At 35.5% G+C, this 22461-nt stretch overlaps 2 protein-coding genes across 2 annotated transcripts; both read right to left on the reverse strand.

Moving 5' to 3' along the window:
• Window positions 1-3536: 3536 nt before the first annotated feature.
• On the reverse strand, window positions 3537-4052 carry LOC137400861 (MAGE-like protein 2). The gene has a single exon (XM_068087204.1). It carries the CDS (start codon window positions 4050-4052, stop codon window positions 3537-3539), a length of 516 nt encoding a protein of 171 aa, XP_067943305.1.
• A 10098-nt stretch (window positions 4053-14150) lies between these two features.
• LOC137400862 (general transcription factor II-I repeat domain-containing protein 2-like) lies at window positions 14151-19429 on the reverse strand. Its single transcript, XM_068087206.1, has 3 exons — window positions 19286-19429; window positions 17626-17811; window positions 14151-14633 (listed from the first exon to the last, which is right to left on the reverse strand). Exons 1-3 carry the CDS (start codon window positions 19427-19429, stop codon window positions 14151-14153), a joined length of 813 nt encoding a protein of 270 aa, XP_067943307.1.
• Between the last annotated feature and the right edge of the window lie 3032 nt (window positions 19430-22461).

Genomic DNA, 22461 nt, shown 5'->3' on the forward strand with positions numbered 1-22461 from the left:
TCTTTATATAGAAAAGAGAAACGTTTTGGATGCTATTTCTTTATAAAAATATTGAATTTCATGGTACTTTGTCGAGGTTGTCTTCATGAAGTTCTAAAGAATAACTGTTTGTTCCAAAAAATAGTTATTGTCAGCAGCAGTTTACTTCAATTGCAAGACTCATTTCTGCATGTCATCTTTGCAATTGCATTACAGATGCATATAGAGAGCTTCTGGATGATATATACCGTAAAACCTGTATTTGAACTTAACCTTTTATTGAACGCCACCTCTATTTGAGTGCCACTATGGTAAAACGGTTAAAAAATAGAGCGCTGCCATTCAATTGAACAACACTTCTATTTGCAATACTCCGCGTTGCCACTTAAATCAGGTAACCATAGAAATAATTAGTAACTGTATCAGACTTATAGCAGTTCTTTTTAATGATCTTGACACTTTGACTAGCATAAAGTCATAAAAAATATTAAGTTTTATATTTATTTTGTAAAATGTGTTGTTGACTTGATACTTGTTGTGTTTAAAAAAAATCTTTTGCATTCACAATAGAAAATGTTCTACTACGTATTTTAGACTATTATTTTGAGGTTTATTTTTGTTTGCGCTAAAAGTTTCTAGTCAAAATAGACTCACATAAACGTTTTGCTCTGGTAAAAGATTGTTTAGACACTAATATCGACCAGCTTAGCTGCGGAGAAGATGGTTTGAGGTCAGAATACATTGTGGAAGGTAAGAAACAGTCAAAATAACATGAAATATTTCTAAACAGAAGCACTCATCAAAACGCAACTGGCTAGGCAACCTACAGTTGCTAGGCAACTGGCAAACGATGTAATATTTTGTTTTAAACATGCTAATAGTTGTTTTAAAATGTTATTTTGCTGCATGTTCTATAATTATGGTTTGTTAATGTCGTTTTTTCACATATACCTGTAGCATTTAATAAGTTATTATAAAGCTTATAAAATTTGCAGATTTATAACATATTATTTGATAGCATGATTGCTGTAATATGAACCCAGCTTACAATGAATTGACTCTCGTAACTCCTAGCTGTTCTATTGCACGTAAAAAGCCAGTTTTAGTTGCAAACGGTAGCAAACACATTGATGAGTGTAATAAGCTTCTTGCAATTTTATTAAATGTAGCTATGGAACAAAAATAATTATGCCTTTAAATTTAAAAGGAAATGAAAAGCTTAAAAACTCAAACAAATTGCAACGAAGGCTATTTGATCATCATAGGTTAATTGAAAGCAATTATTATAGATATCAACTGGTAAACATGTACCAGCTTTTTTATATATGCATCTATTTAAAGGTCTACCACAAGTTGGAGGTGAGTTAGCAAATTCCTTGGGATAGAAAAAGTTAATGTCGCATCGCTCGAAGACGAGTACAAAATATAGGCGACATATAATTCGCCTATATTTTGTTCTCCGGACATATAATTCCATGAAAGGGTTAAATTTGTCTTCTCAGAATTCTGATGAGAGATTTGCAAAATACAATGCCACTTTTTATGTGAACGTCACTTTTAATAAAGCGCCATTCTAAAGCAAGGGTTAAAAGCATAGCACCATGGCATTGAAATAAAGGGTTTAAGGCAAAGTGTTTTAAAATGAATTTTACATTGGCCATTAAACGTAGTTATTACTTCTATGTATGCTTACATCTGTTGTGTGCTTGATTGCACATCAAGAACATAAGTTAACAAAGTCAGATTGCTTCGTCAGTATGGTAAGGTTTTTTTTCCATTTTGTGAGATCATCATGAGTGATTCCAAAACATAGCGCAAAAAGCAGGATAGTTACTGATTTGAGCGTGAATTCTAAAATGATATTTTGAATTGCACTATGTTTTTGTATAGGGAAGCTCCAGTAGCTGACAAGAAAAGAAGTGTAAAGCGATATTGTATATATATAGCTGCTGTGTGGAAGCAGGGCACCTGATGTTTAAGTGTAATGTAGACAAAACAGCTTTTTCTCCAAAAGTGACGGAGGAAAATCAACCAAAGGGCAAATTTTAAAGTGAAGAGACAGCAAGTGTCCAATAAGGTACAGCCATTACTGAATAGCATTACGTGTGACTTTATGCCACAAGAACAAGTTGATGAAAGAGATGCAGACATGAACAGAAGGAAACCGGAAGCTCAAGCAGTTTATGAGAGGATTGTGGCTAAGCTTCAAGAGACAAAGGCATATTTCTTAAGGTTGAGATAGACATGCAGATGCATGAGGCCTTGGTGCGACTGGCTGAAGTAAACAACACTATGGTTAGCAGCAACATTAAAAAAAGTTTCTGTCTCGCTGTCAGCATCACCATGGGAAGTGAGGCTAGTGGCAGTGCTGGCAAGAACGTCACACTCACCAGGCTAGCGCAAGTGGCAACACTGATATTATAGTGATGCATGTTTGGCAATGAGAAGGTCAATGCCATTAGCAGCAAGATCCTGTAATTTTTCAGTAAAAGTATGGCATTTTGCCACCTATTCGATGGAAAATTCGAAATATTTTTAAAAGATTTGCAATTAACTTTTTAAGTAATTCATTAATCTAAAAACAAGCTAAACTGTCTTGCTCTACTCTCTACAAATCAATTAAATTAATTAAAAAACTGACAAAAATTAAAAGTACATATTTTACCACGAATTTTCCAAATTAGTAAGACAAGTTTTTTAAATAAGTTTGTTTTCAACAATTCAAAATTTTTTTGTTAGTTTTGACTTATTAAAATATAATAACTCTCGTATGTGCTGGCGGTGTATATTATTAAGTTAAATAACATTGTGAATCAACTGGAAATGAATTTAAAATGATTGACTGCGGGTAAAGGTCATTTTCTAAGCTTTCCAAAATAAGTTGTGTACTTGTATCTTTAACTTTTATTCTAGGCCAGAGATGGCCAAATAATTTCGGTCATGATCCGCTACAGCCAAATCTGACAAATTAAGGATCCACAACGAGCTAAAGATGTGCATTTTTTTTTACCAAATATAAACATGCAATTATTTGTGTACATCTTAAAACAAAGCGTCAAATACGATTTTAAAAAACTTTGTAACATAATTTGGATAAAAACCAATGAATGAATGTGGTGTACTAAATATGTCTGATATCAGTGAAAAAAATGAAGAGCGGGCTTTGACTTCACAATACTATCGAAGTGTGGTTTCTTGGTACTTACAGCGACTCTTGAAGTTTATGAAGAGGAGTATTTGTGAGTCGTGTACCATGAATGTTTTTCACAAAATTCAATGCTGAAAACAAAGAATTTACAAAAATTCTAAGAAAAGCTTACAAAAATCTTTTTTAAACCAAATTTCAAAATATACTTCAAAAGTACTCTTTGACTGCCATCTTGGAAGATCCCTAAAAAAGCTACAGAGATCCGCATTCGGATCAAGATCCGCCATTTGGCATAGCTGTTCTAGGCAATAAAGTACGCATAGTTTTACATGAGGCAAGTTGATAAAAGATGATATAAGTCCATCAAGTGCAATACGTATAGTGAGAAACTCATCAGTTACACAAATAACTAATTATTTCTGTACCTAAGGTCTGGGCATGTGTTAACAAGGTCTGGGCATGTGTTAACAAGGTCTGGGCATGTGTTAACAAGGTCTGGGCATGTGTAAACAAGGTATGGGCATGTGTTAACAATGTCTGGGCATGTGTTAACAAGGTCTGGGCATGTGTTAACAAGGTCTGGGCATGTGTTAACAATGTCTGGGCATGTGTTAACAAGGTCTGGGCATGTGTTAACAAGGTCTGGGCATGTGTTAACAATGTCTGGGCATGTGTTAATAAGGTCTGGGCATGTGTTAACAAGGTCTGGGCATGTGTTAACAAGGTCTGGGCATGTGTTAATAAGGTCTGGGCATGTGTTAACAAGGTCTGAGCATGTGTTAACAAGGTCTGGGCATGTGCTAACAAAGTCTGGGCATGTGTTAACAAGGTCTGGGCATGTGTTAACAAGGTCTGGGCATGTGTTAACAAGGTCTGGGCATGTGTTAACTCGGCCCAAGTGCAAAGTTTTAATCAAATCATTCATTTGTAACGCAACTACCTGCGCCCAAGGTTATAACATCAGAGCATGCCAAAATTTGATCATCAATACCTATATAACCAAATTCAATACATAAAACTAGAGTGCAGAGGCTTTTTAATAATTGTTTGCAGCTTGGAAGCTAACAGCAGACTTGTGGCAGCAGATCAATCAGTGTTCTATTGAGCGACAAATTGATAGCATTTTATAAAAGACAATATAAAGGCTATTTGCTGATGAACAACAACTGTAAGCTCAGACATGCAGTAAATTACCCATATTAACAGGCTTCACGAGTTTTCTCAAATAATTTCTTTAATATTTGAATCTTTAAAAAAGCTTTATCTATTTAAATAAGTTATTTTTGTTTTAGAATCATTTGATAAACTAAATTTTATTGTTATGGAAAAGCATAACTATAAAAATTGGTTGATCAGTTTTATGCTTTACACGACTCAACTATAAAGTGATAAAATTTATCTAAAAGAATTTCAGTAGAACACAAAAATTTCACAAATGTTCATGACCAATCAGCTTGCGCTAAAATTTTACAAATTTAAAGAATGATGAGTGTGGAAATGACATGATCACAAATCAAGTATTATTCAAACAAGAAAGTCAAAGAATGGCGGCAAACTTTGAGAGTGAAGATTGGGAACGAGAGGCAGAAGATCCTAATTTCGGTCTTCCAGGATATCGAAATCAACCAGAGCGCTGTATGCCAATGCTCAGAACAACAGATGGCCAAACTGTGACTGACCCCAATCCATTAGCTAACGTTAACAATTTCATTATCCATGAATTCGCACATCAAAACTCAGAATTTCTAACATGTAAGTTTTATGCAATAAGGAAAGCTGAAACTAACCAACCTATTGCAGTTATAGGCCGGCAGACAAATGGCCAAACAAAGATGACAAATGCAACTATCAGTGCTGCAATTTGTACATCACCTAACACATACTGGGAAGCGCATGATACTGTAGTATATTCTGGTTCGAAAATGCTTGGCACAATTTATCGTGACCGAATTGTCTGCAATGGTGTTGAGTTGGGCAGATTGCAAATAGAAGATAAGAGTAATGGCATGGAAAGATATTGCATCGTCAACAGAGAAACTATTAGTAATATCTATTGTTCAATAATTAGAAGAAGTGTGCTGATTCAGACTTCTCCTCGCCTCGATGAAGAGGAAAAAACTCTGATTTTAATATATGCCGTCAAATGCTATGAAAATATTGCACCAACATATAAATCTATTTTGTGCGAAGGGCAGTCATCGGCTCTATATGAAATTTTGTGTCAACAGTCAGTACATACTAACCGTCAGATTCCAGCAATGATGACAGGTAGATCAATGGGGTTAAATCTCGAATTGTCAAGCATTTCACAGCTGTATACCATGAAAATCATGCCATCGGGTAGAGGGGACCACAGAATATACATTAGCATTGCGAACCTCGCATGCAACAGCAAAGTTATTCTTGTTGCAGAATACCATTCTGGCTTTCTAAGTCCACGACTTATCGTCAAAAATTATCCAGTTGGAGATGTTCTTTTTACGATGCAAATGACTGACTTATCTACAAGAGCTGTCATTCGAATGTTTGGGCGGGAAATAGGAAGCATAGAGAGTGATGCGTTGTTTTACCGCGAAGTGCTTGACAACAGTGTTGAGCATGTGCAAGGATACACATTAAATAAAACAGAAAAACTAAGGGAAGAATCGGACAGAAACCAAACAACATTTGAAGAAATATTTTTTCAAGAAAAAAATTCTCCGCTCGATTTTCCGTCAAGTATTATTACATTGTACAGTGATAACAAAGCCAAAGTCGTCTGCAACCAAGAAATAGAAGTTCACTGGAAGGCATTATTTTTAGGATATGCTCTATGTCAACTGTGCGCTGAGATGCGTTTAGACGAATTAACCCTCCCAAGCTTTAGTACCATAAACAAGATTCCTGGCACATTAGCCTAAAAATGCTTTTTTAGAAACAATTTGTTCTGGTTAACTGCAAGGTTTGTAACCAATGATTTTTAAGTAATTTTGTAATAAAAAAAACTTGCTGCAGCACTCTCGTTGGGCTTGAATGCATTTATGGCCGCTATCTATAGATGTAATACAGCATAGACAGTGTGAAAACCTATCTGCATAAACTGAACTGTGTGAGTTCTTAGGCTAGATTTGGTTATTTTATTTAATATATAGATAGGGCGCTGGGCCTAAAATTAACTGTATGAGTTTTCAAGCTAGATTTGATTATTTTATTTAATATATAGACAGGGCACTGGGCCTAAAATTAACTGTATGAGTTTTCGAGCTAGAATTGGTTATTTTATTTAATATATAGACAGGGCACTGGGCCTAAAATTAACTGTATGAGTTTTCGAGCTAGATTTGGTTATTTTATTTAATATATAGACAGGGCACCGGGCCTAAAATTAACTGTATGAGTTTTCGAGCTAGATTTGGTTATTTTATTTAATATATAGACAGGGCACCGGGCTTAAAATTAACTGTATATGAGTTTTCGAGCTAGATTTGGTAATTTTATTTAAAGTATAGATAAAACGCTGTACCTAAAGAGATCTGTGTGAGTTGTTAAGCTAAATTTGGTTGTTTGAAAAAATATATAGATAGAGTACTGGGCCTAAGATTAATTGTATAAGTTTTTGGGGTGGATTTGGTGGTTTGATTTAGTGTATAGATAGAAAATTGTACCCAGAGTTAACTGTGTTGGTTTTGCAGACAGACAAAGTGGCGCACAAAGACAAGACTTGGTCTTGGTGAATAAAGAGAAGAAAGTGTGCCCGACTGTATTGGGAAAACTTTATTTACTAGGTTAAACATGCGTTTTGATTGCTTTGCTAGTTATGCTTCGCTTGTTCACTGCTGTTTTTCACTATAGCCGTTATATATATATATATATATATATATATATATATATATATATATATATATATATATGTTTTTCACTATATAGCAAACCCCTTAAGACGTGTACGATCGTCGCTACATTTATCCCGAGCAATATCTACAATTGACGGAATTTTCATCATCTAGCCACACCATTAATTTAGAGGCTAGAAAGCATTCTGATTGGACGAGAGTTCTTGTGTGCGACAAGTCAAGAGTTTGAATAAGAAATCCGTATTGAAGCAACCTGATCCTAAAGCATTAAGAAACTCGCAGTGAACAAGCATTTTGCAGTTTAAAATACCCAACACTTTGTAAGCAGCTGCATGTCAATTTTCTTTAAATCACATTGCATTTGCACAAACATACTCTAAAAGGACCAGTAATAAGTTTTGTAAGTTTAAACTAATTTTCATAGTTTAATCATGCTTTGGAATCATATAAAACTATTCTGTCATAATACGTTCTACTATAATGTTTGACCGCCCGGTGTGTTATGATTAATGAAAGACAACAATGTTGTCAGACCTCTCAGACCTTCTGTTGAGCTTTACTGAAGAGTTACAGAGCTTCCAATGCACATGCTATTGACACAGTTATACTAAGCGATACACGGGTGTAAAACAGAAGATAGCAGTAACCAAAAGTACATAAAACTAGAATTTCAACTCAGACAGTTGTGAGATGCGTGTTCAAAGATGTCATTAAAGCTCCCAAAGCAATAAGCAGCTGAATTATCATACCTGAGACATACTTGACCGATCATACTTGACAAATGTAGGAACAGAAGTTTCCTTAAACAGTATAAAAATGGCAATTTTAGGTACAGCACAGACTTTGAAATAGGATCTACGGTAGAAGACAGTGACAGCTCTCTAGCTTTTAGGTAGGGCCTAGGCTGGCTTACAACTAACCTTAAGAATATTATTACATAGTATAGCCTATTAAAGCCTTGTTCTTAGTTTGCTACAAAAATTTGCGGACGTTTTAATTCTTCCTATGGGCTCTGTAATGATGTTTGATAGTACCTTCCTCATTATTCTCATGTTTTTTGCTAATACAGCTTTCAACATTTTTCTTCATGTCACATGCCCTAGTTTCTAATCAGTGCTCAGAACTCTTTTTATTGCACCCTTTCGCTTAAAGGCTTCTCTGCCCATGCATCTTACAATAACTGAGATTTTTTACTTTGAACCATGGTCTTTACTCACCATTTCATCTGCTATTTGTTGGCACTTATGTTGTATTTTCTTGGTCCTTTCATTCATTTTTAGCATTACGGCATGCTATGTCTTTTATCTAATCAGCTTTTAGTTTTTGTACTTTATTGCCACATCTGGTTGACAGGCTGTTGTTTTCTTTCTCTGCCATTGTTCAAAATCCTAACAGAACTTTGCTTCCTCATTTTTTACACAGTTCTTTTAGCCAATCTCATAGTGTACCACTTTGATTATGACCCATCAGATTATTCTCTTTAGTCAAGGCAGTTGCCAGAATATTTAGCAAGTCATTGTGTCTTGTCATATATCTGTTTCTGGCAAGTAGCTGGCACCCTTATGCTAAATGCATCACTCCTTCACAGAATTTTCTGCAGTATACATAAACCTGATTCAATGGTGAGCTCTCTGTTCTGGTTCCATGCTCTAATCTCAATCATTGTTTTTTTTTAAATTGATTATTGCAGTCACTTTCCTTAGATTTATATTGCATCTCCTTCACTCGCACTTTTACTTTCTTCAGATGTTTGCAGAATTTGCTTAGCATTTTTTTCTTTTTCTTTCCCTCTACTTTTCTCTTTGTCCTCTTTTTTAAGTTTCTAATGCAGCTTGTGTAAGAAATCCCCGCACATTCCAATTACTATTTTACCATCAAGTAGGCTCCGTCTCCACCCAAGACATTGTTGATACCATATACAATAAACATCGCATCCCTGTTCTTGATTTGCTTAATAATTTTCCTTTAGCTGGGTCTCGTTCTCCCAAGTCACCATTGTCCGCTTACTGTCTTTATATGTCTTGTAACAAAGTGGCGTTCTCATACACATCTTCGATACTTTTCACTCCCTTTCCATCATGTTTGATATTCTGTTATGCTTTTTTCCTTTGCATGTTCTTCCCTCGAAATTTTGCCTTGGTTAGTTTGTCAAGCTCATCAAGTTTTTAGATAGTGAAGTTGTGCACGTCCTGTTGGAATGTAATGTGACTTTTCATCTGTCTCTATACTTAGCCTTTTATCAGTGTTATATGGTAATTCTAACTATGCGGTTTTTTGCTCTGAACTCATGTTTATCTCATTATCATTGTTTCATATGTTTACTCAGTATTTACTCAATCTGCTGTTGCTTTTATGTTGCTGCTTTACCTTCTCCAGTCAGTTGTCAGAAATATACCCACCTATATACAATCACTCTCTGCTCAAAACAACACATCCATCGCATAAATTACTACCAAGATTATCCTGACATACACTGCTTCCTTGATCGCCTCAGCTTAACAACTTCAACTTCCTTGAAATTTATAGCTTTCTTTCTTCTTTAAACGAAGTTTCTTCATCTGTTCATTGAGAACTCAGAGAACCTCCCCTTTCTTAATTTTTTCTACTGAGCAAAATTTTCTCACATTTCCCACTCCATATCATGTTCTTGTATCCAATCTTTTGTGTACAATCATCTCATTAACTGTTTTCAACTTTCATAGTGTGGCTAGTACACTTTCAAATTATCAACCAACAGACTGTGCTCTTTTGACGTTTTTTTTCCAGATGCTTCCAACATTTTACGAGCAGTGTCATCTAAGATCATCGCTAGTGGAACTTCTGTCACACAAAATCTTATACATAAAAAACTATGTTTTTGAAGAAAACTTCCTTTAATGTTCATCTATCTGCTTTTTTTAGGTTTACCCCTTTCAATTGTTCTAGTCACATTTTCCACTTTTTCATCAACGCTTTCAAGATGCTTTTAACTCTTTCACTGGGCAAAAGTCTTTGAAAGTTGTCCGACAGTCATGCAATCTTTTGTTGACAATCCAATAAGGCTGGTAACTTATGAACATAAATGGCTTGATCTGATATTTTCTGAATAGTTTTATAATGTGATGCTTTTTTTAAAAACAGGCTACTTTGTTTGGAGCTTTTACAAACCCATGTTCAGACACCGTCCAATAATTGCCGGCATCGCTCCACTGTTACAGTAGCACTTGTCCATAAATTCAGTTTGGACCGTGGTTGCAGAACTCCAATCTTTGTATGTGGAAACCTTTTCTTCTCGTTAGGTTCTGCTACCATAAGCTTCTGCAAATTACTTCTACCTTGCTTATTAGGAGGGAAGGAGTAGTCAAACTAGTTAGGAGAGTATGAGTAAGTGGTGTACAGCTGAGCCTTGAGTAAGAGGAAAAATAGCAGACCCTAGTCAGCAACATTTTTCCAACCATTAGAAGACCGTGGGATTATATATGCTTCATTTTCTTATCCCTCAATAGTAGCAACTGGCGCATCAGAGCTAGGAGCACAAGCGTTGCTTGTATTAGAGTTGCTATAATGAGGCACTTTTCTAGAGATCACAACAGCAGTACATGCTGATATAGCATTGCCCAAGCTACCTTAACCAACACCTTTATCTATATATTTGAAGTTTTTAGAGTTGACATCACTACTATCATGTGAATTATTAACGTATTGATCAATAAAATGATCACTGACTATCGCAGAACCAAATGGAGATATTTTTCTTTCATTTCGAAAACTGAATCGCTTGCTTACTGGTCTTTCCATTTTATATTGTTGCAATAGGAACAGCAATCGCATTTTGTTGGCTTGTAGCAAAAGGATGTTAAAACCTTCAGGTAATCGTTTCCTATTGTATTTTATAGGTAAATATCTTAATGCCAGTGTTTTAAATTTGATAGCTTTTATATGCTGTTAAGTTGAAAGTATTGTCTTTCAAGCTTATTATTACAAGGCAGCTTTTTAAGCATATACCAAAAAAGACGTTTGTGTTGTGTCCCCGCAGAACTGATTAACAACGTTTATGTCCTTTCCCCAGTAAAAGGGTGAGCACCATTTTGGTACTGCATCTAGCTGTAGATTTTACATATCCAATTGTCCTGTACTCTGCCATAGACTTTTTGGTAGCATACTAAGCTACTGCTAAATTTTATTTTAGTAGTGTACTTTGTTAATAATGGATTTATTATCGACGAGTAGGCCACATCTCCCCAGCACACCATTGCATCTTCCATCTGATTTTTATGTGATGTTTCATTCTGCCCTGCGAGCTCCTTTATGTGCATTGTCAGATCTCCTGTGACTATTTTGTACAATGTGTTTCAACAGGTAATTGGTCAATAAAATTTTTCACATGATAGATCCTCTACTTTTGGTAGTAGTACAGCTCAACCCTTTGTAAGCAGTCAAGTATCGTTTATTAGTCTTTCACTCAATTATTCATAGCCAAGCACGTTGCCCTCCATGTTGATGTGAAAGTCTTTCAACAATAATTTTGAATTTCATCAATTCCAAGAGCTTTCCAAGTCGTTCTTTTTTTGATCACTTTTTAGGATCAGCTTTTAGTAACACTGAATTTATGAACCTTTGTGATCTTATCACTTATCATGTGTCTCACTTTTCTAATCTATATGGCTTTACCACTTGTTTTTTCATCTTTTTATATTTTAGCCCAAAACTTTACAAAGTTTGTCACTAATGGCATTTCTTGTTTAGCTTGAATTTTTCCACTACCACTCTGGTAGCATCTTGCCTCCGTCTTTTCAAACGTTGCATCATTATTAATTCTATCATTTTTCTGGAGTATCTTGTCCAGCCTCACTGTTTAGACCTTATTTCATCTATGCATCTTTCTTTGCAGTAAATAAGCCGTAACCATTTTCAGACATCTGAGGTTGTTTAGCCTTGGTGATCTTCCATCTGATTTTTTATTGGTGTATCTAAATCCTTAGAATATATACTCTTTGAAATACTTTATTTAAATTATCCCTTAGTTTCCTTATCGTTCTGTTTTTTTTCTACATGTAGGCTATACTATTACACATCTTTTGCATCTTAGTACATGTCTGACACTAGCGCCATTCCGCATATCTCATCTGTGATGGTTGTCAAGCATTTGACACTTCATAGGTGTTTGTGCAGTATACCTTGCTGTTTTTTACTTTAGATGGTACACTAAGTTTTTTCTAACTTGTCACTATCTTTGATATCTATTCTACACGTAAGTGTAGTTCCTCATCTGTCCAGTTTTCAAAAACTCTCCCTTCACATGTTTGTCTCACAGTATACTCTCCTTGGCCCTCAAAGTACCGTCTGCCCAAACAGTGTCTTCTGATACTGCTAGAGCCTCAATAGCTCAAAATAGACTTACAGGTAGTTTAATTAACCCTTTCACTGCCGTATGGGCATTTATGCGCCATCTATGGTCAAATGCCATATGTGCATTTTTTCGAATATCCCAGCAGTTATGTAATAACTTATTTTTATCATTCATTGGCAACACAACCAATGAATTTCACAATTTTTATTGTATTGACAGTGCTTTCCGAAAATTTATCTATAACATTAGCTTAAATTCACGAAACAATTTAAATTCGTTTGGGAGTTTTCAAATCAAAAACATACATTGTTTTATTTCTGGCGTGCAAAGTATTTAGAGTAATTAGGACTTTCATAAGTATCTCCCGAGTTAGAAAACAAAGAATTGCTTATGTTGATGCATCATAGCCAATTCAGATTTAGATTTTAGTGATTGCACAGATAAGTACAGAAGAAGCTCTGACTCTGATGGTAGTGAACGTAATAGTTTTGTAAGAGTAAGGAACACTGTAGATGATTATTCTAGCTTCATAGTGATCATAGCTTCACATAGCGTTAGCAATGCACAAACTATAGATACATTGAATTATTTGCATAGCACCATTTGTTAACATGTTGGCAAAATAAAATATAAAATAAAATTTTTTTAGATAAAGTTTAAAATCAAAAAAAAATTATATACATATCATGAAGCAAGATCGGCCATTTTTAGTGAAATGGCTGGCAGTAGGCCGATCGATAAACTTGTACATGGATGACAGTGAAAGGGTTAATGTATTTGTTTTGTGTTGCAACCTATTAAACTAAAAACAGACTGTAGGCAGTGGGGTCTTTTTTGAATTTCCTATGCTGTATTTTAGGCAATGCCTGAGTAGCTTTACTCATCTGTCTTTGCATGAATACTTTTCTGTCTTGATTGCTGTTTTAGTTTTAGCAGCCTTCCTTCCACATGGGTTGTAGAAATAGCATAAAATTAATTTTTTGTTGTCAAAACAGTATTGTTGGTGAACAATTTGAGGTTCAGATCTTGATAATCCAGCATCTGTAACCAAAGTCTTTGCTGTATGTTTGTTTTCAGAAAACGTTTCATATCACTTTTGGTTTTATCCTTGACATAAATCCTTAAAGGTTGACTTGCAACAAAATTCACATTACAGTTATTTGGTATCAAAAGATTCACCATGTCTTACTCTGCTGTTTTGTAGGTGCAAGCTATGCGGAAATGTGATTACAAGCTCTTAAAAGCTCAAAAATGAACAGTTAATCACAGCCACCACGAAACTGTCGTAGATTGAAATCAGTTTATTTCTCTGATGTAGTCATTACATATGATTATTGTTTTGCCACGTGATGTTATCACATAAATTGAAAAGCCAATAAAAGGCTCGAAATAAAACTTCTCGTAGCACTAGTTTATGACAAACACTTTGGGTTTTACAGAAGAGTCCGTGAGATACATGGAATTGTTTATGGCTGCTCATTATCTCTTGGTAGTCTGGCTCTCAACTGAAGCATGCTATTCTTAGGAACTGACACAAGTGACTTTGGGTCAAAGTGGATCACAACTTGCTCTTGATATTATTCATGTATGAAAATGTTGATTCACATATATATGTGGCAGCAAACACAGTGTACAACCATCTCTCTAGTTGAGCAAGCTGTGGATATTCAGCCTTTGTTGAAGCTTTCAAGTAGAACCCCTCCTAAATTTCATCTATATCTGTACCTTTGAGGTTACACAACTCCAGTTGCAGAGATGAGACATTAACACCTTTCAATGGCAACTGAGTAACCCACTCTTTATTAGGCTTTGCTTTCTGAAGTGTTTTTATGAGTTGTATGATATGTTTCAAAGATTGAAACTAACTAAATCGATTGCTAAACTCTTGTTTCAGCTTTTCTATAAAGTGAGTGTGCTCAGCTGTACAAGACTCCATTTCTTCATCGACCTCTAAAAATGCTTTTAGAGTTGGAAAGTGAAGCATATCACCTTTCACATCCACCAGAAACAACTCCAACTTATGGGAGAAGTCTGGAACAGCTGGTAGTGTATTAATGATAGTCTTGTTTTTCCCTTGAAGTTTGAGGTTCAAATCATTCAAATAGCCACAGATGTCAAAAAGGAAGGTAAGGTCACTCATATTTTTAAAAGAGCTCATCATCTCTGGAAACTGTCTTGCATTCAGGCTTGCGCATGTATATAGAAATGAGGTAAGCTCCTGACGAATACTCCGCAACCTCGACAGAGCATTTCCTTTACTTAACCATCTAATGTTATTGTAGGTTAGTAAATCTTCGTAAGTGCCATCGCTCTCTTTGAAAAACTTCCATAGATATAGTAAACCCTAGATTGGCGAATAGCTATCATTACAATGGAGCAAAAGTGAGGCCTATAATTGGCTGTTGTTTTCACGACGTGACGTCGTAGCTATGTGCATCACAGCATCAAAGCCTTCTATTGAGCAATGAGTTTAGTAGTGAAAGCACGCTTGGCATGCTAGTTTTTAAGTCATAAACGTAACAATAAGACCAAATTCTTTGTGAAATGTCATCAGAAGAGCCCACAACACTCCAGGTATATCCTGAATTGCCGATAACAAAACAGAACTTCAACTCAAAACAAGAAGTTCTCAACAATATCATAAGCTATCTATGCCGATTAAAGACACCAAGCTGAAAGCTGCTAGTGGAAAATAATAAGAAAATCATCATCATTTCGTCATTGGTTTTGAGTCAGCAGCCAAATCTGTACATGGCATTGCTCAATATCTTTTCAGCAACTACCCTTACATCAACTACTTCCTAACCTTTAAGATCAACCAAGATCACATTGAGATTTTGTTTTCCACAATACGATCTAAGGGTGGCTATAACAATAACCCGGATGTGCAGTGCTTTAGATCTGCATTTCGAGCACTGTTCATAAAAGCAGATATCACACCAAGTCCCAATGTTAACTGTATTGATCTGGATGTGAGCAGGGATGAAAAAACTGGCCAACTCCTGCTACATTCTCTGGCTAAAAAAAAGAAAGAAGAGACAAAAGCTGAAGAAGGTGAAGATGAGGAGTTCGGTGATGAGGATTGTTTTCTAACTCAAATGTGATGAGTGTATCAAGTTCTTGACCGATGTAGAAGTAGTGGGAAGTAAAAATAGTGATGACATAACCCTAATCTCAGTTAAAACAGAGGAGGATTGGTGACCAGATTGATAGGCCGAATATGTATTGCTGCAGAGAAGTGCCTACGTTCACACATGGAGAGCTGTGGTATCACACAGAGAGCTTTTAAACAAGTAACATCACAGACAGTAACATATATGTCTTATTGCATAACCTCCATCAATGTTTTACATGTACAGTGCATGCCAACAGTCCACTCAAAACCATAGTAAATCGCTATACTAAAATTAGAATACACTATGTCGCTTCAAAGCAGGAATCTAGTTCAACCAACCTTAGACAAAAACTATCTCGTCTAGTTATTTTCAGTCATGTCTAATGGGTGTTTAATACAGTGGTCCAGCGTAACTGCTTCTAAATATCATTTGATTCATTAGTTCATTATTAGTTTTATTTCTATTTGGTCACTCTTTGTATTATCAATGATATAGAAACTTCTAAATCATTAGTATTATCCATTACCATGTGTTTAAGATTCTTGCCTTTCTCATCCAAAGTCATTACAGTCATACTTCGACTTACGAGCTTAATGCGTTCAGGGACTGAGCTCGTATGTCAATTTATTCGCATGTTGGTGCAATTTATTTATATATAGAACAATTAAATATATATTGATTGTTTTCCATACTCTGAAAATGCAAATAAAACACTCAAAACAATATATTGTAACAGAAAGAACATGTTGGTTATTGTCCTAATTTACCACATGCTTTCAAAAAGCAACAAATAAAAATAATGCAAGGAAATGTGATTAATTAAAATGTAAAATTAAATACATACAATAGCAGCTAGCGCTAGCATTTGCCAGAGAGGGAGAGATAAGTTATCCTTCATTACAACAGTTGACTTTGATAAATTTAGATTTTATCCAAGTCTTAAAAGACAAACTTAAAAGCAAACCTAAAAGCAAACTTTAATCTTTAACTTAACGTAATTAAAATTTCTTCTGTGTTCATAGTTTTAAGTTTCTCGCTTGTTAGCTAATTTTTCCTTTGTTTCGCTCTCTCGACCAGCCGGCTGTTTTAAAAGAAACCTATCTAATGACGTTTGCCTTTGTCGCCCTTTCAACATGTTGCGATCAGGACGCACACAGGTGTCGTCACAAAAGGTTAATGCACGACCACTAGCCAACTTGACCGAATGTCTATTTTTTATAGTCTTGATAGATAGCACCAGCCTTTTTACGTAGCATCGTTTCAGTTACGCAGTCACCGGCCAATTGTTTGTCTTTTATCCAAAGCCTGGGCAGTCTCTCCATCAGTGTTCGTGAAGATCGCTGCATCGTTTAGAAACTATGGTTAGTCCTTTTGCAGACTAAATGCCTTGAATATAATCCTTGTGTTTGATAATTGTGAATGTATTTCTGTCATATTGCTGAGCTAGCTCAATCACACATACATCTTTTGCATATTTTTCAATAATTTTCCGTTTAATATCAATTGTTATCATTCGCTTTTTCTTTGCATTATTTATCCTTTTACTGGCCAACTTTCGGTCTATGCACGGTACTTTTAATTCACACAATTCTGCACTGAAAATCGCGCACAAAAAACATGGTACAAAAGTATAATCTGAGCAGTTGAAAAATACAGAGTGACGCTGTTCTCATAAAACACCTCCGATATACTTGGCAACTGACTCATGTGCTCATTTCTCAAACATGGCTCGTATGTTAGTGCTAAAACTTGCTTAAAAGCTGGCTCGTACCTCAAGTTTTTTGTACATTAAGCCACTCGTAAGTTGAAGTATTACTGCATATAAGTTTTACATATTTTTAACAAAATATGCAGTCTCAGATGCACAAACTATGGAAAAATTGAGCAGTTTTTAGTGCTAAGTCAATAGGAGTTAATAGATCAGCTGATTCGCTTTGCACATCACCATGACATTGTGTCATGCTATTTATAGGCCTCACTTCTTTTGATTATTCGCATATCTAGGGTTTACTATATCTATGGAAACTTCCTTAAGTTTCTGTGTCTGAGAGCTGATTGACTTCTGAGGAAATTGATCATCTTTATAGCCTTACACATTAGTTGTTGAAAGTGATCATTTAGTTTTCCTCATCAAACAGTTTGGTGGATGATGCAATGGAATGCTAGCATTGATGGCATATCCTTCTTCAATTTAGCTATGAGCCCTTGATTTCTTCCAACCATGGCTGGTGTGCCATCTGTTGTTACAGATATACATTTGTGGAGAGGTATCTTCATCTTGTCAAGCCTTTTAACAAGGGCATCATAGGTAGCCTGACCGGTGGTTTCTCCTTCTACTCCAACCAAAGTAAGAAGCTCCTCCTTCATTTCTTCACCATCAAAGAATCCGCAACACAGGGTATATAACTAAAGCATAATACCATGCTTTATAAAGAAAAATACTGATGCTTCATAAAGAATCATGTAGTATAAATGTGTGGGTTAGTCACTTTGAAACAAATATCATAAAACAAGTGCAACATTTTCTACACCGTAGTTGTGTTGTCTCTTTACTGTCTTTTAAAATGCACATGTATGACTTCAGCTTGCAAATGCATGGTAAAAATGATTACCAGTTGTTAGTGCACACACAGTAGCCTACATACCTTACGAAAGCTGCTAATTGAGCTACATCCATTATATCAGTAGATTCATCAATGGTGATTGAAAAGTAATCCACCTGGTCTATATGGGTTAGCAAAGTCATTCTAAGATGATCATTAATGCTTTCAATTCTACCAGTGGAAGTTTTTCTAGAAAGTGGTATTGACTTGACTTTACCAATCCCATCACGCCTATCTGAAAAAAGTGTTTCTATAGCCTCAACCATGCATGCTTTTACAATCTCAGCATGAGAATAGGGAAGCATTGCTTTGCTAGAATCTTTGGGACTCGGAGAGAAGCTTCTATAGCGCATTTATCAGTAGCTGTGAAAGAAACTAGCATATTTTCTGAAGAAATTGGTAATTTTTTAAGTTTATCTAGTTTTTGATGTTTAGCTTAAGATTCCAGTGGAAATGTTGCAGTAAACGCTCTGTGCTTTGTCACATGATGTCGTTTGATGTTCGTCTTCTTATTAGCGGAGATCGTTTCCTGGCAATATAGACATTGCGGTTTGCCATGCCTAAAAATGAATGCATATTCCAGGATCCACTCATCTTGGAATTCTCTTGTAGATTTGTTTCTATTTCATTTACTTTGTGAGGCTTCCATTGTAACTCCGAGAATGGTTCGTTTTGTTGCAGATGCCATTGCTATCCCCACTGCATTAATTGGCTCAATTGCAAATGACATGTTCAACTATGGCACAGCATCTTATATAAGCCAGCATTATGAAATCATGATGAAATGACTTCCAGATGAACCTTTCTAGAGCATTCTTTTTTGTCCTCATTAGGTCAGCAACGGACGTTATTACATCAAAAAAGCTACATGTACATGATGTCATTAATTATGACTGATGATGCATGTGTAGGCTATGTTAAATACCGTGCAGGTACATACCTTGATACGACACTGCAGAATAAGCTCATCCGTGAGTTGCCGTATAGCCTATATGTCATAGCACCGACAAGCCAATAAAGCTGAGAATTCTATACTGTTAATCTGATAGCTTTAATACCCTGGCAAAAGTATCACTTACCTCAACTTCTAGCACTAGCGTCTCACCAATGCCTTAAACATCGTTAGGCTACATAAGACCTCAAAACACGATTACACACCATGCCTCCTCTCCTAGGAGAAGTTTACCTCAGAAAATCCTAATTTCATATATTATCATTTCCAATCAAGTTACAAACTTCTAAAATTAAAACTACAATTTTCTTTTTATCCCAAATACTCTATCATCTCCGTCGCTTCCCAAGGACTCTTCCTCTGCAGCTAGGTCAAGGGTCTCGGACTCCTCTTGACCAGTGCAAGCATCTGTCGTACTAACAGGCTTGTTGCTTTTATACAACCCTGGTGTCTCAAAAGACTTTTCCATAGAGCTTTTAGCAACGCCTACAGTTTCCACCCTGGCCTTCTACGCACTCAAGCTTTCCTCTGTGAAATCGCCCTCAAGGCTTGGATTACAAGAGCCAGGTCCAACTGTCTTCTCTGCTTAAGCATGGGCACTGGCAGAAACGCTGTCCACCGCGGGCCTAACCTTTCTCAAATCTAGCGTGGCAAACTGGCTTTCACTTTGATAAGTTGGTATATATATATATATATATATATATATATATATATACGTATATATATATATATACCGTCATACTAGTACATGTTAAATATGTATACACCATCATGTCAGTACGTGTTATATATGTGTATACCATCATACCAGTACTTGTTATATATGTGTATACCATCATACCAGTACTTGTTATATATGTGTATACCATCATACCAGTACTTGTTATATATGTATATACCATCATACCAGTACATGTTAAAGATGTATATGCCATCATGTCAGTACATGGTATATATGCGCATACCATCATACCTGTACATGTTATATATGTATATACCATCATACCTGTAAATGTTGTGTGTGTACATACCATCATACCAGTAAATGTTATATGTGCATACCATCATACCAGTAAATGTTATATGTGTGTACCATTATGTCAGTACATGCTATATCTGTACATACAATTATGCCAGTAAATGTTATCTGTGTACATACCATCCTACTAGTAGGTGTTATATCTGTTCATACCAACATGCTAGTACATGTAACATGTGTAACATACATCATACTCGTACATGTTATATATGTACACACCATCATGTCAGTGCATGTTGTATCTTTACATACCATCATGCCAGTAAATGTTATTTGTGTACATATACCATCATACTATTAAATGTTATATCTGTACCTACCAACATGCCAGTACATGTTACATGTGTAACATACTTCATAATAGTGCATGTTATATGCGTACATACTACTATGCTAGTACATGTAATATGTGTACATACCATCATGCCTGTGCTGACAAAAGCTGTAGCACCCATCCTCAAGCCACCAGATATATTCTAAGTTACAAAGTTGGCCCCAACAGTTGTATCCGAGGACAGCCTGTTGATTAGTTCACTGGTTTCAATTTTATCAAAAACAACTGTTTCCCGTTTCATTATTGAAGTGAAAGCTTGACTTTTCAATTTCTTCATTAATCTTAGACCTAAATTACAGACATTTGTTGGTACCATATAAACACGTAGTTTGAAAGCTGACAGATGAAAAGTTATTGTGCAAAATTTGTGTTAGAAAAACTGTAGATACTCTATTATACATCGAAAGAAAATCAGTGGTGGAGTAAAATATCACAGACCTTTCTATCAAAAATGTATATGGCTGAAATTAGAACAAGCATGAACAAGGTAGATGTACTTTTGATGGAACTGTCAATTACTCTCACAGTAACAATACTATGGCAAATCTCATCAATCATTCTTAAACTGGGTTTGATCGAACCCTAGGGTTTCGCTGAGTCAGTTTTAGAGGTTCGGTGAAGGTCAACATATCTTGAAGGTAACAGCAGAAGTCTCTATGATTGGCAAGCTCACGCTTTTCGAGAAATATGTGTGTTACGTCACCATTCTGAAACACGCGTAACACAGAACCGAACAGCAAAGCATTTATTCAGGGTTGTCTACACTTCAAAGAGATGACGCTACCACGAGTCAAGTTTTTACATTCCGAACGAGGAGCGTTATGATTGATCGATAGCATGATACGCCTTCAGTCATTGGATGTCGAAGTCCGACATGGCCGCGCTCATAGCGCCTGTCCGTTCGGAAGATTTTGCAAAAACCTTGCTACTTTTCTTTAACTTTTTACCAACTCGTGGTATTACAGTGTGGTTTATTTTATCAAATGGTGTTAAATGCTTTTTATTTCATTAATATGTTTTGGAGTGAATTAACTTGTCAATAATGTAATGAAAAATCTTGCTCTCTACACTGCAAATATGTATCTTACGCGTACATGTTTATTGGTTAGCATGATGTAATATTTGCTATTAACTTTTAATATTAGTATTACGTCATCTTAGCTAATATAAAATATACATTTTCTATGTATTGAAAATGATATTTATTCCAATACCTCATTTCTTTGAATCATTAAAACGAGATACATTTCCATAAAGTTTTTGCTACGTGTAGTACTTTTATTAAGTTGCATAATTTACGTGCTATAAAAAGAGATGGTCATAGGGCTTTGAAAATTGGCTCGATTCCTTTTGGATTTTATCAAAAAATTAAAGGCTCAATTCCCAATTATTTTGCACCGTATGCCGATAATAAAGAGATGATGCAGTTACTAATAAAAAAGTGTCAAAACTTATAAGACAGGACTATAACAACTTCCTAAATATTCACATCTGTCATGAATTGAGAGAAGGTAATAGTAAACTTCTGTTTAATTTTATATCAGCAAAAAAGGCTCCAGCAACACTCACGACCCTGCCTGACCAAACGAGAAAACCATCTGATAACATAGCCAACACCTTTACTGAAACTTTTTCCTAAATTTTTACGGTTGATGATGGCACTAACCCCATTTTTCTAACAAATGAAAACCAACCAGCAAATCCTACACGACAAAAAACCTAAGAAATAACAGTTTCCAATGATAATGTCTTAAAACTTAATAAAACTAAACCCCAGCAAAGCCGTTGGCCCAGATAAGAATGTACAAATCTCTAATCAGACTTTGATTCTTTTATAGACTGGGCTGATAAGTGGCAAATGGAATTTTAAATCACACAATGTAACACAATTTCTTTTGTATGGTCCCAGGAAAGCCCCTTTTTTCACAAATACCTAATGAAAGTCCAACAGCTAACATTTGCCAATCACTTTAAATATCTTGGAGTTATCATTAACAACAAACCAAGGTTGGTTTGATATATATCGCTTTATATATTTCATCGATATATATCACCGATAGACATGATGTTTTTGGGTAAAGAAAATCGGTATTTTTGAAAAATAACCATTTTATCATTCTGTTTTCGC

The sequence above is a fragment of the Watersipora subatra genome, chromosome 7 (assembly GCF_963576615.1).
Source record: "Watersipora subatra chromosome 7, tzWatSuba1.1, whole genome shotgun sequence".
Classification (NCBI taxonomy): Eukaryota; Metazoa; Bryozoa; class Gymnolaemata; order Cheilostomatida; family Watersiporidae; genus Watersipora; species Watersipora subatra.